This window comes from Euphorbia lathyris, chromosome 1 (assembly GCF_963576675.1).
Source record: "Euphorbia lathyris chromosome 1, ddEupLath1.1, whole genome shotgun sequence".
Taxonomy (NCBI): domain Eukaryota; kingdom Viridiplantae; phylum Streptophyta; class Magnoliopsida; order Malpighiales; family Euphorbiaceae; genus Euphorbia; species Euphorbia lathyris.
Window position 1 is genome coordinate 27,472,184 of NC_088910.1, and position 17,973 is coordinate 27,490,156.

Genomic DNA, 17,973 nt, shown 5'->3' on the forward strand with positions numbered 1-17,973 from the left:
TGTTCTCCATACAAATAGTTTCTTTTTCTAAATTGGATTTCCTCTTCTGAAGTTTGAAGGTAAATAGTAAAGGGTACTTTAGTCATTTCTGAAGTCATAAACGGTAAAAAATCTAACAAACAGACATAATGACTAAATAGTTCACTGAGAAAAAAGTTAGGGACCTTACCATATGTTTTTGAAAATACAGGGACTAAACAGTGTGTTTTGTCAAAATATAGGGACTAATAAATTAATTACCCTAAAAAATATAAAAAACACAAAACAACAATATATTCTCTCGTAAATCCAAATCTGTAGAAATATATTTGCAATCCAAACTCCATCCTTTATATCATTCCGAACATTTGGATGTGGGTCATTTTTTTTGTTGCAACCACGTAGATTTATTGATCTACGAATAAGATAAACCATTTCCGCTCTTATTAAATCCGAAAAAAGCATAAACGACAGAATAATAGAGAGCAGATACAATCATATGAATAAACAGTTCCGATGAAATATATGGACACTGACTAAAAAAACAATAAAAAGAAATACAAATTTAACCTGGTGTCTGAATGAAATAACTAATAGTTAAAATATCCTTTAAAAAAATAAAGTAACTGATAAGATCCAAAAAAATATCCTCATTGTCTGCCAGTAATTTTATATCTAAGGTCATGAATGATATAATTAACTCATAGTATTTATAAATTTGAATAATTTTATCCTGTCGTTTACTATATTTTAATCATTAATAGAAAATTATATCGCGTCATGAATAATTTTGTGTTCTTTATCAAATACACGTTTTTATATTGGACATATTTGGTTTAGTTGTTAAATAATAATAGTTATTGCGGTTGTTGTAAGTTGTTGTTGTTAGTTATTAGTTGTTTAATTATTAGTGTTTGATAAAATTATATTAAACGGTTGATGTTAGTATTTAAAATGTTTAATATGTAATGTTTTAAATTAATCAATAAATAAATTATAAAATAAAAAATGCATTACACAAATTAATAAAAATAATCTAAATAAAAAAATATAAAAACATATAATTTTTTTATTGAACGCAACAAAACCTTATTATTTATGTAAGGTAATTATGTTATAAAAATAGAAATAATGTTAAAAAGAAAAATATTGTGTGGAAATAAGAAGGATAATTTTGTTAATCACAAATAACTACAAACAGTTGTTCATGGAAATGTCCAAAAATAAGTTTTTCGTGAAAAGTTTCAAAATACTTCAGTTTTTAGAGAAAATGTTAAACGATGCGGTTATATAAACTTAACTAAACGCTACATTTTCTGTGATTTTGAGTAAAACGTTAAACGCTCTTCCAAAAAGCTAAAACGAGCACCCCTATAGTATCTTTTTTGAACTTTTTCAGAAAAAATAAATCAAATGGGTATAGATGGTTTTGATCTATTACTAATTACTCATAACATGGTCGACAAGTTAAATAAAGATAACAAAATTTGTCTCTGCATAGAGTATAACTATAACCGGGAGTCAAATTTATTCAACTTGGAAACATTAAGAGTACAATTGTATCGTTTATGAGGTTAAAGTTAAAAAATTAAGTGTTTGAAGTATTTTTGCACCCTATCTCTTAGGAGGTATTTGATTAAGCTATTTCCGTCTCAAAATTAGAGAGAATGATTAGTTTTTATTATTGTTGTTTAGTTGAACAAAAGGTGGTAAAGAATATGAATCCAATTCCCTTAAAATATGAGAATCATGATTCTCGCTTCCTAGTCCATCAATTATAATTGATTCCCTCTTAACAACGAAAGCAATTATATCAATAGTCTGATATTATAAAATGAAAAAAAATTCAAAATACACTTAAACCTTCGGATGAACCGATAACACGAAAAGGAAAAGTAAGGGCTGAGGGATTCCATTTCGGTTTGGCATTCACGTCGTCCACGATGTGCGAGTACGCCTAGAAGCTGTCTTTCTTTCTGGCCAATAGCGGACTGCCTTATCATCCTTATTGGGGTGAACCAATAACCACTTCATCTTGAAGCCTTTAAAGTTGTCTTTCTTTATGGCCAACAAAGTTGTCCGCTCTCTATGCATCTTCTAGATGATAAGGTCGTCTATAGTCCTTAAATTAGGCCTCTAGAGGCGTCAAAATATAGTCACATTCAACTCAATTCCCTTATCCTAGGCAATCTTCAAAAATGCCAGAAATTCCACCAAAAAATTGGATGAAATCAGGAAAAGACAAAGTGAAAATTATCTCAGAATCTCCACGACGCTGCTCATAAGGGGGAATCACATCCCAAACTCAACATATTGGGTATTATAAATACCCAAAAAATCATGGTGGTTGGTGTTCACCCGAAAATAGAAAGAGGGAATACGCACATCATCCTCTAAATCGGGATGATTAGAAAGATAAAACTGCACTTTCTCTACAATCAGCAAAGAGGGTTGCTCCTCAAACAGTGGATAAACTTTCTTTCCAGACGCTTTATCCACTGCATTCTTCCCAACAGACTTATCAACCTGATAATGCTTTTTAAAATTTTGTTTTTTAGGAGCCATAGTAAAAAAATATCTAGAAAAGAAAGCAAATCTAAAAAATACTTACATTTAAATCGGAATCGCTAAAAAAAAGAAGAAGAAAAAGAGCAAGAAGCAACAAGAAAGCAGAAAGCAAAGGGTGAAAGAAACTCACCAAACAATTTGTTCCTTTTATACTATTGAAAAAGCAAGCAAAATAATGATCATCATCATCATTACTAACAAGTAATGATCAAAGACCATTAACTTCTAGTGGCACGCGCTCTCAAAGAATGTGAACTGCAAACATGTTGTGACCAGAGATGAACCCGCTGTCAACTTGAAAGTCCCCAAAAACACATAAAAACGCGCTCTAACATAGCTATATTTAATAGCAACCCAAGCAACAAGAAAATCAATCATTAAGAGTCCGCGTCCTCCTTATTAGTCCCTCATATCTCAAAAAATCTCAAAATTATCAAAGATCAATTCCCCTTTATCAATTTATTAGGAATCAACAAGCACAAATCTTCTCCAAGCCGATACTTTCTCATCCTAAATAACAAAAAATTAGACCCCGGGGGGAACATTTGAGATTAGGTGAATATAAACTCACCCATGTAGCCCTTATGAAACTCGGACCTTTACTCGAAAAAGAGAACACATGGAGTCACCTTAACGAAGTTACTCAATAGAACCCCATCTCAAGGTCTCGGCCCGGGAAGTCTCTAAAGACCCCGTCAAGGATACACCCATTACAGTAATCACGCTCGACCCCATAAATCACAGACCTAATGGGCTTGAGGGATATTGATCCCCGATATACGGATGCATGTTCACCTATCTACAGGTAACACGTAGCACGTCTCGCTCCTAAGGACATAACCATCTTCTACAACTCAATCACAGTATAAATAGAGTAAGCACAACTCAAGGTACACTGCTACATGCATTCATTAAGCTTACAATATAGCTTTGATTTATTGTTGTGCTCATCCTTAGTTCTTTCCTCAAAACTGACTAAGATTTAGAGCGGGTTAGCTGGACTTTGCCCTCCTTTGACCTTGTTTATGTTCAATTACAGGTTTACAAATGGACTTACATGATTCAACCATACCAAATTAGTACGGTGAGCGTTGAACAAACATCACAATGACTCATTTAAACAGTTCTATTCATCTTATATCCTCTAGTGCACTCCCTACGTCTAAAATCCAGAGAGCGGTGGAAGAAGAAGCATGATGACATTGTCAGACTTATCACGACCTAGTTCTAGAAATGGTGGAAGATACTGAAGCCTTAGACCTATAACAACGAAGACTCTTAAGTGCAATATCTCGACAATTAGTAGAAAACCTTGAACCTATCCATAACATTGTGAGTATAATGCAACAAGAGCACGCTATGCAAATGGCAGAAATCAAATAGAACTTTTATAAGTTTATATGTTAAATTATTAGTGTCCACAAGATCTGATCACCACCTAAATTTCTAATAGGTAATGGAAATGACATTACCCATTGCATTGGAATCATCCGTTCCATCTCTTATTCTAAGGAATAAATTTGATTCCATTATTTTCTATTATCTTTTCTCTCTCCCACCGTTTTTCCTTATTTTTTTCTACACTTTTTTTTCCGTTTTTCTTTCATTAAAATTGTAAAGATAGATTTCAACTTTTCGTGTAAAAAGATATGAATGTGTGGAAAAGATATGAATTTAATAACAGATTTATCAAGTTTACAGATGATAAAGATAATATAACATATAAAATATAATATAGAAATACATAATAATGTTTAAGTCATTTTAAATCTTTACTATTATTAATATAATTATTAAACTTTATTATTATTATTATTATTGATTTCGATTTGGAACATTTTGAGAACCAAACAATTTCAAATGGATTATAATTCTGATTCCACATTAAATCAAATACAATAAAGGGTTATCTTAGTGACTTAACTGAGGTAGGTACTGTTATTCAAGATTGCAAAGTCTTGCTTTTAAACAACCGAGATTTTTCGGTGTCTTATGTTTCTAGATTAGTGAATCAGACTGCTCACTTCATAGCTAGACATTTTCGTTCCAATGCTAATTTTTTCGTTTAAAATGTAAAGCTGTTATGGCTAATATCAGTTATTGAACATGACCTTCAACCCTATTCGTTTTAATGAAAAGGGTTCAGTTTGTTTCAATAAAATAAATAAATTGTGTTTCCGATAACAATTCCATATTCTGATTCCGTTTTTAATTTTGATTCTGTAGTTTGAACCAAACCACCCTTATATGTAAGTATTTAAAATTGAGAGAAGTTTACATAGAAATTCATTTTTGAAAAACTATTTACAACTATATCAAGTTATAATTTAGAATTATGTTTTTTTTGAAGAAATAATTTAGAATTATATTAAACTAGTAAAATTATTATTTTTAAATATTAAAGTTTATAAATTAGGGGTCAATAATATATTGTCTAAGAGTTTGGGATTTATGAGTTGGGGTTTAAACTGTTTAAGCTAGGTGTAAAAGAATATTATATTTAGTATATATATCTAGAAAAAAAATGATATATTAAGAATTAAGTTTGATGATATGATTTAATTATAATTTTGTAGTCAATTGTGATATTAATGTAAAAAGCCCTTAAATTTATGGGTATCCACCTGACCAAATATATGGGCCTTTTCTTTGGGCCTACAAGCAGGGGGAAAAACGACTGTTATCCTGAAAAGAGAAGATTATGTTATTGCTGCTCACAAACATCATTCTTTCAAACCGAGTTACCCCCTTTATATAATAACCTAATTTCATCGTCTCTTGAAGTAGCAGCAACCGAGAGATTTAGGGTTAGAGAATTCAAAAATCGGTTTCTTATTCGCCTTCAAATCGTTGTGTGATACTTGTCGGTAATTTTATGAATTGATGCAATGAAGATTACACTCAGTAGAGGAAATCGTGGATTGCGAGATGGTTTGATAGCCATTCCGCAAGATGAATCTCTTGTTATGGTTCGTATTCACTGAGCATCTTTTATTTAATTTTTCTATTCTCTATTTAGTGTTTGGATAGGAAACGAAGGGACCTATGGAGGGAGTGCTGGTTAAGTGCACTCTTATCCAAGTTTACCTTCGGAAATTGTTGTCGATTGTGGATCGCATGAGCTCTGATTTTTGTTTCAAATGATTCATTGTTTTCCGATCTGGTTTTCGTACATCGTTTTGTTCTTTGAATTGGTAGATCAAATAGAATCTGAAGGTCCCAGCAGAGAGGGAAGAACTCTGAATTGAGACCTCTCTAACAACATTTATTAACCTTCGGAGATTAATTTGCCGAATCGTAGGATTCCCAGAATTTTTAATATTTGTGGGATCTTGAACCCTCGGCTATATTTACTATTAATTTCTTTCATGAAGAACATGAAAGATTTGTTTCGTTTTTAAGTATCTGGCGTTTCTAATTTATTTATTTTATTATTGAAGTTGAGGATGCCTTAAATTGACACATGAAACCAATACTAGTTATAGAAATAGCAATTACGGAACACAGTTTTCATGAAATAGCCCCTCTGATCTGAGTAAAATATGAGCTAAGTGGTTACAAATAATGATGCTGAACAGATTAAATTTGGTAGGAAAATTTAAATGTAGGGCATGAAATGTTATAAAATGGTACAATCATTTCGAAAATAACATGGTAACCCAGCTCCTTGAGCTATGACATCCTATCTGAAGTTTACATCCATAACCAATTGTCCCATTATATGCAAAAATGCATGGGATTGTATTTGAAAGGGACTTATGAATATTTGCTTTGATTCGGCCATACTCTGGAAAGTAGGAATGAACGTAATGCATAAAAAGGAGGAATTCCCTCTTTTGGGCAGCTATAGGCTTAAGAAAATATTTACCAAATTTATCGTTTATTGGATTTAGGTGTCATTTTACCCATTTCTCTTTCATTCATATAGCACACTCTTATACTTGTGTGTTTAGCAACAAACAGGTCATGTAGTTTCATGCTATGTTGCATGGTGATGAGCAGGGGCAGAGCGGGTTGTGGAGTGCCGGCTAATCTATGCTCTCATTGGAAAATTTCATGGAGGGGTTCCGCGTCATAGCTTTGCTAGGTTTCTCCCATGGCTGGAACCCCTTCAGGGGCTCCAGCCGTAGAGGTTGATGAAGATATCTTCAATCTAATTTCTTATAATTTTTAGACCTAAAATAATCGGTGATTTGGGTTTGAGAAATAAGTGAGAAATAAAAAAAAATGGAGCATGAAAAAGGTATTTTTGTCCTTTCCATTCTCAATTTAATAACTGCCTCCTTCGTTTTTAATTATTCAAATTTCGAATAGATAAAAAGGCAACTAGAAGAGATATAAGTTACAACCAAACTCTAAAATTCTTTGATTCTTTCAATTTTATTTTGGGTAATTAATTTATTAGTCCATATATTTTGATAAAACACACTGTTTAGTCTCTGTATTTTCAAAAACACATGGTAAGGTCTCTAACCTTTTTCTCAGTGAACTGTTTAGTCCTTCCGTCTGTTTGTTAGATTTTTTACCGTTTATGACTTCGGAAATAACTAAATTACCCTTTACTATTTACCTTCAAACTTTAGAAGAGGAAATCCAATTTAGAAGAAGAAGCAATTTGTATGGAGAACAAGAAAAAGAAAAGATCTAATGCTTACGAATTTGAACGATTAAGAAGAAAATCAAGAAGAAGAACACTCAAAGTTGATTTCAGATGCATTAGAGTTTAAAGGAAATGAAAAGAAGAACGCAAATCCAAATTGATTAATAAAATCTTCATAAAAGTCTAACGGCAGGGACTAAACAATTCACCGAGCAAAACGTTAGGGACTAAACAGTTCACCGAGAAAAACGTTAGGGACTAAACAGTTTATCGAGAAAAATGTTAAGGATCTTATTATGTGTTTTTTAAAATATAGGGACTAAACAGTATGTTTTGTCAAAATATAAGGACTAATAAATTAATTACCCTTTTATTTTTACCTTCACAGGGTGTTTGTTAGAAGGGATATATGAGGTGAGATAGAGATAAAAAAATACGAGATAAGTTATCTCGTGTTTGTTTAGAAGATAGAACAGTGAGACAGATGAGGGAGAAGTCTTTTATCCCTCAAATTCTATATCCAAGAAGGGGGCGGTATAAGGAGGTGGGATAAACTCGTACGATTTTAATAGGATGGAAAAGTTCATCTTATCCTTCAAATTAATGTTATGTAGTTTAAATAAGGTTAAAATAATAAAATGTATTATTTTATCTCTATCTCTATTCCACGTACCAAACATTGAATGATAATTCTCGACTATTATATTTTTATCCTTATACCAATCATTTATTCTTATCCATGTCCCAATCTTTATCACTGTCCCTATTCCAATAGAATATCAAATGTTCCGTTAATTTCTTTGATAAATTTAGGGTTTTTATGATTGATTATATCATTTGAGTGTTAGGTTAATTATTCATTTTGTTTTTTAAAGGTATTTTTAACTTTGCTTCTTAGTTAAGATTAATTTAAATATTTAATCAGTTATTTAAATTGGGCTAATTTTTTCTATACTTTAATCCAATCAATTACTAGTGAATAATGAAAATATTGAAGAAAAATAAACATATTTTAAGTAGGAATTAAAGTCTTGAGTCATTATAAAAGTTCAAAAATTCTATTGATGTTGGATTAGACAATTATGAGTAATACAAGATAGGGTGTTAGATAATTGACACATAGTTATGGATCTTCATATCTATATCCATTATGTCGAGTTCTACCTAGGGGTTGGCAACGGTATGGGGCAGGGGCGGTTTTACATCCCTCATTCCGTCCCTAATATTTTTGGGAGCGGTTTCAGAGAATTCTTAAAAAATGTTCGGGGATTTTTTGACATTCACACCCGTCTGCACGGTTTTCCACGGGTTTCGAAAAATCTCTAATTCCAAATAAAATTTAAAAAATTTCTCAAATTAAAAAATTATCCAATCGTCAAATTTAAAATTCATCACGTGTTATTGGTATAAAATATTATTTTAGAGCAGTAATAAAACGAAATTATAAAATATAACTTTAGAGAATCAATAAAACAAAATTAAAGTACTGATATAATAAAAATAAATTTAGCATTCAGTATCAGTATTGATATATCTAAATACATGTGATATACCAAAAGTAGTAATAAAACAAAATTAAAGTACTGATACAATAAAAAATTCAGCATTCAGTACCGATATATCTAAATAGATGTGATATACCAAGAGCAGCAATAAAACTAAATTAAATTGTTGTAGATGTAGATAATAGTATTAGTTAACTTATCATAATATTGATTATTTTTTTAATCAAATTTAAATACTAATTATCTTAAATATATATATATATATATATATTATTTTATTTTATTGTTTGAGGATTTTACGGTCTGTTTTTCGAAGGCGGTTTGCGGATCCTCGCGGTTCGGGGATTGTAATACCTACCACCATCTAATTTTAATGTTCGGGGTTAAAATTTCTCTCGCCCTCAGTCCCATATCCAAAATTTTTGATTTTTCTCCAACCTTATCGGTTTGGATCCTACGGTTTTCGGTTTTTTCCTGCTCTATTGCCACCCCTAATTCTACCCATACTTCTTATGTATATATAGACATGTAATATTTTGTTAATAACATGAAGTAAATATACTTTCATCATATAGATAGTATCAGAGCTGCCCTTATGAGCAGTTGATTATGGTGTTCCTTCCTTTTTTTTTGGTGGCTTGAAATTCTCTTTTTCTTTCTTTGTTATATCCCTGTGTATAGAGATAGTTTGGAAGGCATAAGTTTCTGTGCATTTCCTTGCTTCACCACTGCACTTGGTGGATAGCCACCTTCCCGATCGCTGCTTTTGTCCAACTTTGGTCACTTTTCATGTTCAAACACTTTGTTTTGTGCAGGGTTACTGTGTGTTTGCTTTGCTATCTCTGTTTTCTTTTATTACCCTTTTTATTATTTTCTTGTGTGAATTCTTGCTGGAGGATAGATTTCTTTTACTTGAGTTGTTATGGCTGATGGAAAGAAAGTCGAAACTCTTAATCCTGTCTTTACTAATATTATTTTGATGTTTCAGAAAATTACAGACCACAAACTGACTGGCTTGAACTATGTTGATTGGTCTAAAACTGTCAAAATTTATCTTCACATTATTAGGAAAAGTCGTCACTTATTTGATGTTTCGAACACAACTGTCGATGATTGGATGGAGGATGATGCTCGATTATTCACCCAGATTAAGAATTCAGTTGTTACGAGTATCATCAGTACGGTTCAACATTGTGAGTATGTCAAAGAACTCATGGATTTCTTGCAATTTATATACTCTGGTCGAGTAATGTCTTGTGCATATACGATATCTACAAGTCTTTTTACATTGTTGAGCAACTGGGTCAATCTATTCAGAACTACTATATGCAACTTATGCAAATTTTTGACCAGTTGAAAGTGTTGTTGCCTTTGAATACTAATATTAAAGTCTCACAAACTCAACGAGACTAAATATTTGTTCTCAAAAATTTATGTGGATTTGGCTCCGAATATGAGGGGGTTACTTCTCAAATTCTTTATGGTGCTGACATTCCTAACTCTCAAGAGGTTCTTGTGTTCTCCGTAGTGAGCTTGTTAATTATGCACCTCTTGTTGTTCTCGCCTCTAGTGCTCTTATTTGTCACAAGAATAAGTTTGCTTGCTTTTCTACGGGTTCGACTAAGGATATCACTCGAGACATTAAACATTTAAGAGAGGGAAGCCACTCTGTTGTGTGCTATTATTGTCATGAGCATGGTCATACTAAACGCACCTACCAGAAACTACAAAATAAAAACCCACAACATCAGTTTGCTTATGTTGCCACTACTGATGTTGCATTCTCCTCATTACATCCAACATACACACTCACAGTAGCCGAATATGCCACATACCAGGCAACATTAGTTGCACGACATTCATCTTCATCTTCATCTATCATTGCTCTTCCCGATTCAGGTAACACAAATAAATGCATCATTTCGTCTTCCTCAAAATGGGTCATTGATTTTGGTGCCACAGACCACATGACAGGTAATTCAAAAAAATTCTTGTCTTACTCTCGTACTTTTCCTTCCTATGTAACCCTAACTGATGGAACAACTTCATCGGTCATTGGCTCTGGCATTACTAACCCTACTCCTGCACTTTCTCTTTCCTCTGTCCTTAATCTCCTTGGTTTTGATTTTAACTTGATATTAGTGAGTAAATTTACTCGTTCATTAAATTGCTCTATCTCATTTTTTCCTGATCATTATGTGCTTCAGGATCTCTTGACGAAACAGATTATTGGTAGTGGATGAGAATTTAGAGGTCTCTACGTGTTGGATACTCATGTTAGACGACCAATTAATTGCTTGCTCCACTGTATCCACTCCGTTTGATGAGCATTGTCCGTTAGGACACACATCTCTTCCATTTTTGAAGCAGTTGTGTCCTCAGTTTCAAAATTTAACTACTTTGGATTGAGAGTCGTGTCAGTTTGCTAAACACAACTGCGTGTCTTCCTCTCCGCGAGTTAATAAGAGGAATTCAACAAAACATGAACATTTTATGTGTAACTTCAATGGATCTTATGGTTTTCTTTTTCGATTGCGTGGTGCAATCAAGTTGTATAATCAGAGGTTATTAGTAGATAGTTTAAAAATGAATGTACATTTTTTTGATAGTTAGACATAGATTTGTCAATTACTTTGTATCTACTGGAGGCTGTCACATTTTGATATAACGCAACAAACACGACAAACTCATATACTAGAGGTTGTCTGTTATGATAAGACAAATCAGTCATGGTAGTTCATAACAGATAGTCTTCAGTATATGAGTTTGTGGCGTTTATTGCGTTAGATCATAATGCGACAACCTCTAGTAGATACAAAGTAATTGACAAAGCTATGTCTAACTATTAGAGAAATGTAAACTCATTTATAAATTATTTGCTAACAGCCTTTGGTGATATAACTCGACTGCAACACGCAATCGAAAATTAAAACCATAAGATCCATCGAAGTTACACATAAACTGATCATGTCTTGTTACACGCCTCTCAATTAAAACCTGGGCAAAAGTACAAGTGAATGGGCCACAATCATTTGGATCAGACTCCTGTTGTGGACAACTAGGAACTCTGCTCCATGTTATGTCTCATTTAATTTGGTCTTCCGACCAATGCCCAATCATCTCCATAACTCTTCTAATGATAGACAACTTAAAACTCAAGTATGGTTTTATCGTTTCGCTACAATTTGACACCACACTGTTAATGATATATAAATGCATCTCATTTAACATAACAACCCCGAGGAATCGCTAAAACCAATAATTGATCGGGATAAGTACCATCTCAACTTCATTCTGGGGCTGTATAGACAATTCTGCAAGTCCATTGACTTGGTCAAGAAAGAAGGTGTCTTCCTCAATGAATCCCTTCACAAAATATTTTGGGACATGCAACCGATAAACTTCGAGTCGACAGTTGTCCATACCTCAGATTGGGTGTAAAAACAATGTCTCAATAAAGCAAACCATCCACTGATATGTTGTTCCAATATTCAAATAAAAATAAATACATATATTAAAACAGTGGACAATTAGTCGGATAACTTACATCATTATGGACTTTTTTCATCCGATGTTTGAAGCTGCTTAAATCAAGATACAGTGGGTTGGTGATATAACACCCCAATCAGATGCATCTGTTCATTCGGATCTGCAGTTCTCACCCATTGACAATAGTCGATAACCGAATTAGCATCGAGTAGATCCCTCCTATCATCTAAAACTCTATACATCTCTGTCGATACTAGTTTTTCTTACCCTTCTTGGTGAAAGGATTGGCGTAAGGTGAAAGGATTGGCGTAAAGTGAGCAGAGAAACTGACTGACTTTGGGTTGTTGAGGCACTACACATCTACCTCTACCTATACCCAAATTCTCCTGTCTACCTCCACTTCTTCTAACATATTGTTTAGCTTTTCTATAAGCTTGTCAAACATAAGAAACATTCAAATAATGGTCTATAATTTTATCGCTTTGAAATCCAATGCGATAAACTTAGTTACATAATTTTATCGCGTTGAAATCAATGCGTCAAAGTTAGCTACATAATTTTGTCACGTTTTTCGCGTTGAAATCTGATGCGACGTAGAGCCTTACCTTTTCCTTTTATTCATCTAATTTTCCCTTAGAATTCAGTTCTCTCAGACACCTATATCTATCAAGGATTGTGTTGGATCCTCACTGTCATCCTGTTTAAATACAAGTAAATCCATATAATTGATATGGAATACATTGAGTCTTTTTCCTCTCTTTAAACTCCTTGAAACTCCCAACTCTCCTATCTAAAGCAGGATCGGCTTCTGGATCCTTCTAGCTTTTGGACCGTAATAAGGCTTTGGGCCTTTATTAATTTTTAAAGCCTTTCTTGAATTCCTTTCTCTTTTTCTTTTTAATCAAAACACTTAACAAACCATTAGTTCAAATAAATCAACATTTATTTGTATACTTAAACTATTTTTGGGATTTTAAATTCCTATTTAATATTTTTTATCATAATCAAAAATCACTGTGGAAATCGTGTTTCAACAAATTCTGGCTACTGATGGTGGTTGGAAGAGGAGAAATAGCAAAGTAGCGGTGGTAGACGTTTTAAGAGATCTATTGCCACCAGCGGTAGTCTTCTAAAAGAAACTAGCTGGATTTTTTAGTAGGTGTTATTTTTGTTATTGGTCAGACACACCACATTATATTCTAGTGGTGTATTTGGCATATAGTATAATTTCTCCACACATCAACATTCTCAAAAATTTAAGGTTAAAAACTATATATATATATATATATATATATATATATATATATATATATATATATATCAGTTTTGATCACATAACCTTAATGATCATATAGTATTTGGTCATTCACCGTTAGATCTAGATTTATTAAAATCCTAAGTTGGAGATTTAAAGTATCCTAAGACTTAGATTTAATAACTCTAGATCTAAAGGTGAATGATCAAATTCATTTAAAACTGATTTAATAAGTCTAGCTCTAAATGTGTATATATACATTGATTTAAAATTGTAAATTATCATAATATCTATTTTATTTCATTAAAATGATTCTTATTTTTCCCGTGAATCACTCCTTAAATTACTCAATATCTTTTTCTATTATTTTGACTTTGAAATAAAATTTAATTTCTTCAAAAAAAATTCAACTTCTAATTAATATTTTAATTTCACATAATCTGTAAATTTCACTTTAAATCCTTATCGAGATTTGTGGTTTGCCATGACCTTGGGAGTGGATAGATCTAACCTTACCTAAACTTACTGTAACAAATTATTATACATATATATGCCACTCATACAATAGATTTAGAAAGGCTAAAAGATATTTTTGACAAAACTAATTTAATAATACTATCAATATAATATATACAATTTTAGGTCTCACATTTTATATATAATAATATAAATATTAATAGTTCACTTTGACCTTTTTTTTTTTTTACATAAATCTCGCTTCCGTTCCTTAATGTATTAGGCAAAACAGTCCTCTCATTTTTAGATATATTAAATAAGTATATCATTATGATGACAACACGTTATCATAATTTTATCCTATTATGTGTATGTATTAAATACGTCGTCGATACGATAATTATCAAATGATTTATTTTCAACTCTAAAACTTACACATTATATAATCTCACATATATACCTCATTCTCACGCCTCTTTTAATCCAGCTACATATTTACAATTTTTCCTTCTCTCTTCATCCACACCAAAAAAAGGCAAACCAGAAAGCGGGATCATGGACGAAATCTCTTGCCTCATAATCACTGAGATACTTCTTCTTGTCCTTCTCCTCCTCATGTCATCATCGATCCTCATCCACCAAAACCCCTTCTCTGAAATAAAAATTTATTTGCCTTATTCAAGGAATAGTTCGATAAAGGTCAGATATCATGAACCATCCGACTCAAACATTTGATCGACGATGATCAGTCGTCTAGAAGGCTCATTCTGAAGGTGATTGAAGTAAGGAACTCGAACTTCGGCTAAACAATATATGACACGACTATTTTTTTTCAGAGGTTAATCGCAAAATGCATATAATCGTTTTCATTTTGTTTGCAGATCTATATTATTAATATTTTAAGCATGTACTATTTCAAATGATGATGAAGCTATTTTGAAAAGTGATAACAAGCAAGGTAGAATTTTTAATAATGCTTAAGGCGAGGTGAAAAGAAGGTGTTAAAAGCTATTTTGAAAAGTGATAACAAGAATGTAGAATTTTTAATCATGCTTAAGGCGAGGTAAAAAGAAAGTGTTAAAGTGTAAGTTTTACGATTTTTGAGGAGTATTAGAAAGTGGTTATATTCATAAAAAAAAAAATTGGTTCAATTGTTAGTGTTAAAAAAATGAATCTGTTGGTTAACTTTGATTAGAATAGTCTAATCAAATTCCAGTTGTGATAGAATTGGTTTTTTTTTATAGAAAAAACAGTTTCATTAAATGGAATCAACATACAAGGAATACAAAATAAAATCTGGAGGGACAGTATCCCACTCTACAAGTTCTGACAAGGATTGAGAAGACCTAGCTAAAGCATGAGCCACCCCATTCGCAGAACAACCTATAAATCTGTCAGAAAATGTCGTTGATACTATACTAGAAATAAGACTTTTATAATTGTCTATAATTGAACCATAAGAAGAACAAAAGTATGCTTGTTGGGCGAATTCCGCAAGTGCACGGTTTCGTTTGTAGTAATAAAAGATATCGATCCCATAGGGAACGTATGATATTTTGATTAAAAATTACTATTTTGATTAAATTCGTTTTCCCTTAAGGTAAATAGAAAATCGTTATTTGTTAAATGTTTTCTAATTCTAATTCTAATTAAAGAAATTAAATCTAAATTAAAACTTATTCCAAGGTTAATTTTATGCTAAGCCAAAAACACAACTTTAAACTTTGCTTTGTTTAAAATAAATGTAATAAATTACCAATTGATTCAATTAGAAGAATTGATCTGTTATCAATCTTTACTTTCGATCTTAGATTGAAAACATTAATCAAGTTCGGAATCTAAACCCGATTACTCGAATTACCGCAATGACCAAATGTAAATCCGAATTTGCTTAAGTGTTCAAGAAAGTTTGCATGTTCGAATACCAAATTTCTTTCCAAGAATTTTTACATGAAAACACCAATTAATATTACTTAAAGAATATTATTAAATCAAACTTTAAGTAAAACAAAGTGAGAATGTAGTTGAATTAAAAGGTATGTTATTAATGTGAGTCATAAACATCACAAGTTTAACAGAGAAGAAGAAGGTTGAAATGCATTTGAATAAAGTAAGAATTTCGGGTTGTCAATCCTTTACTCAACTTCGTAGGTTCGTCACGCCTTGGTTTGCCTTCAATTCTGGATCTTCTCGTTAAGTCTTCGAAATAGAAATCTTTCGATCAACTTCGAAGCATAAACTCGACTTGGATAAGCCTTAATGTAAATAATAAAATCCGTAACTTGTAGTAACTCAAATGTAGTCACTTCAAGCCACTTTTTTCTACACAATTTCTCCTCTATTTATAATCTTCAAAGTGTCTGCTGGAGAGGCATATGCGTTGGTGAATAGTAGCCTCGATCCGGATGAAAGGATGCGTTGCTTGGATGAAGATGAGGAAGGAAAAATACATGAACTGCTCGCTAACGCGTACAAGGTTCAAGAATGTCGATCGTGGCATGCGAGGGAGAGGGGGAGATCACCGCGTGTTACTGGCCTGCGCGTGTCTCTGTCGAGATTCTAGTAATCTCAACAGTGATAGAAACTTTGATTCTTTCCTTGGCAAATTATTTCAGCTTCTCAGACGCGACTTCCAATTCTCGGGCGTGACTTTACTTGAAAGCTTGCTATCTTGCTCAATTTTAATCCATTTTTGCTCCGATTTAGCTTTTTCCAAATAATTAACACCTTGCAAACAAACATCAAATACTCATGTAAAATCTTCCCAAAATAAAGTAATTAACACACAATTTACAAGAAATCAAACAAAATTATGCATGTTAAATTAGGTATATTTTGGACTTATCAATGCTTGATGAATATGCTCTACCACTAACAGCGCATTTGATCCCACGTCCACACCACCCAAAGCCTTGAGTTTGATCCATCTAAGAGCCTATCGAATACCAATAGCTTCACCTTCCCTAATCGAAAAGTTTCCAGCAATACGAGAACGAAAAATAATAAATGGTTTGTAATTTTGGACAAGATCCATTAAAATGCCAACTAGTCATGGGTTGCACAGTCCACGACAGTTCCAGGCTAATAGACTCATGATGATGGGTGGGCCTGTCCCGTAGAACCCACCTAAAACCTGTTTTTTGGATCCACAATTAGACTATTATTTGAAACTGCCTCATCCCTCTAATTTAAAACATCTTATTTCCTTCTACGTTTTACTTCCATAAACACAATATCTTTTCCAAACTCATGTTCTGACCCATGATTTATACCTCCTTCATAAGCAACTGTCATATTAATTATTCCATTACTGTCGCCATTAGTCCCATGATCAATGCCACTAAATATGGAGGTTTGTTCAACTGTTTTGGTCCTTTCCCTAGAAACTGACCTATGAATTACGCCGCATTCATAATTAACTGCCCTATTAATTGTTCCATTAATGTTGCCATTAGTCTTACGATTAATGCCACTAAATATGAGAGTTTGTTCAACATTTTCCATAGTAACTGATTCATGATTTACTCCTAGATCATAATCAATTGTTATATTAATTATTCTACTAATGTCGCCATTAGTCCCATCATTTTTTTTGGTAGGAAAAGGAAAAGAAAAAAGCAAAAACAAAAAACCAAAAAACCTAGCCTGGGATTAGCCTAGGGAAGCTAACCCCCACCACATCTTCCCTAAGAAGAGAAAGAAGATAATCAGGAGGATAAGAAAGGGTAGTGACACCTATCATGCTTTCATGCCCAGCAGTCGCCAAACGATCACCCGGTTCTGCTCTCTGAAGATATGGCTGAAATTAATGAAATCAAAGGAAGAGCAAAACCTTCTAATTCCTTTGATAAGGTTCTGGCTATTTAAGCAAATAGCATTCTTTCTGGAAATCATTTCGATAGCCTCAAGGTTGTCTGATTCAACAATCAAAATTTTCAAACCCAGACTTAAGGTGAGTTTAAGGCCAGAAAAGATCCCCCAAAGTTCAGCCAAAAAGGCCGAACCTAAACCAAGATTCTGAGTAAACCCAGACACCCAGGCACCCCCATCATCCCTCAGAACACCTCCTGCAGCCATCTTACCATCCTTCAGACAAGATCCATCTGTATTTAATTTCACCA

The 17,973-nt window shown here is 32.7% G+C and overlaps 1 protein-coding gene and 1 non-coding gene across 4 annotated transcripts; both read left to right on the forward strand.

Moving 5' to 3' along the window:
• The first annotated feature begins 5,248 nt into the window (after positions 1–5,248).
• Positions 5,249–15,356, forward strand: LOC136226222 (uncharacterized). 3 transcript variants are annotated; one of them, XM_066014572.1, is made up of 4 exons: positions 5,249–5,516; positions 9,641–9,845; positions 10,552–10,626; positions 10,860–11,243. In XM_066014572.1, exons 1-4 carry the CDS (start codon positions 5,436–5,438, stop codon positions 10,886–10,888), a joined length of 390 nt encoding a protein of 129 aa, XP_065870644.1. In that variant the 5' UTR covers positions 5,249–5,435; the 3' UTR covers positions 10,889–11,243. The 3 variants fall into 3 exon arrangements, 1 of the variants encoding a protein (XP_065870644.1); XR_010687647.1 differs by lacking the exons at positions 10,552–10,626; positions 10,860–11,243 and adding an exon at positions 14,340–15,356 and having other exon boundaries at positions 5,251–5,516; XR_010687646.1 differs by lacking the exon at positions 10,552–10,626 and having other exon boundaries at positions 5,251–5,516.
• On the forward strand, positions 5,756–5,901 carry LOC136216297 (small nucleolar RNA snoR145). The gene has a single exon (XR_010683288.1). It is a non-coding gene; the product is annotated as a small nucleolar RNA snoR145 (small nucleolar RNA).
• Positions 15,357–17,973: the final 2,617 nt, after the last annotated feature.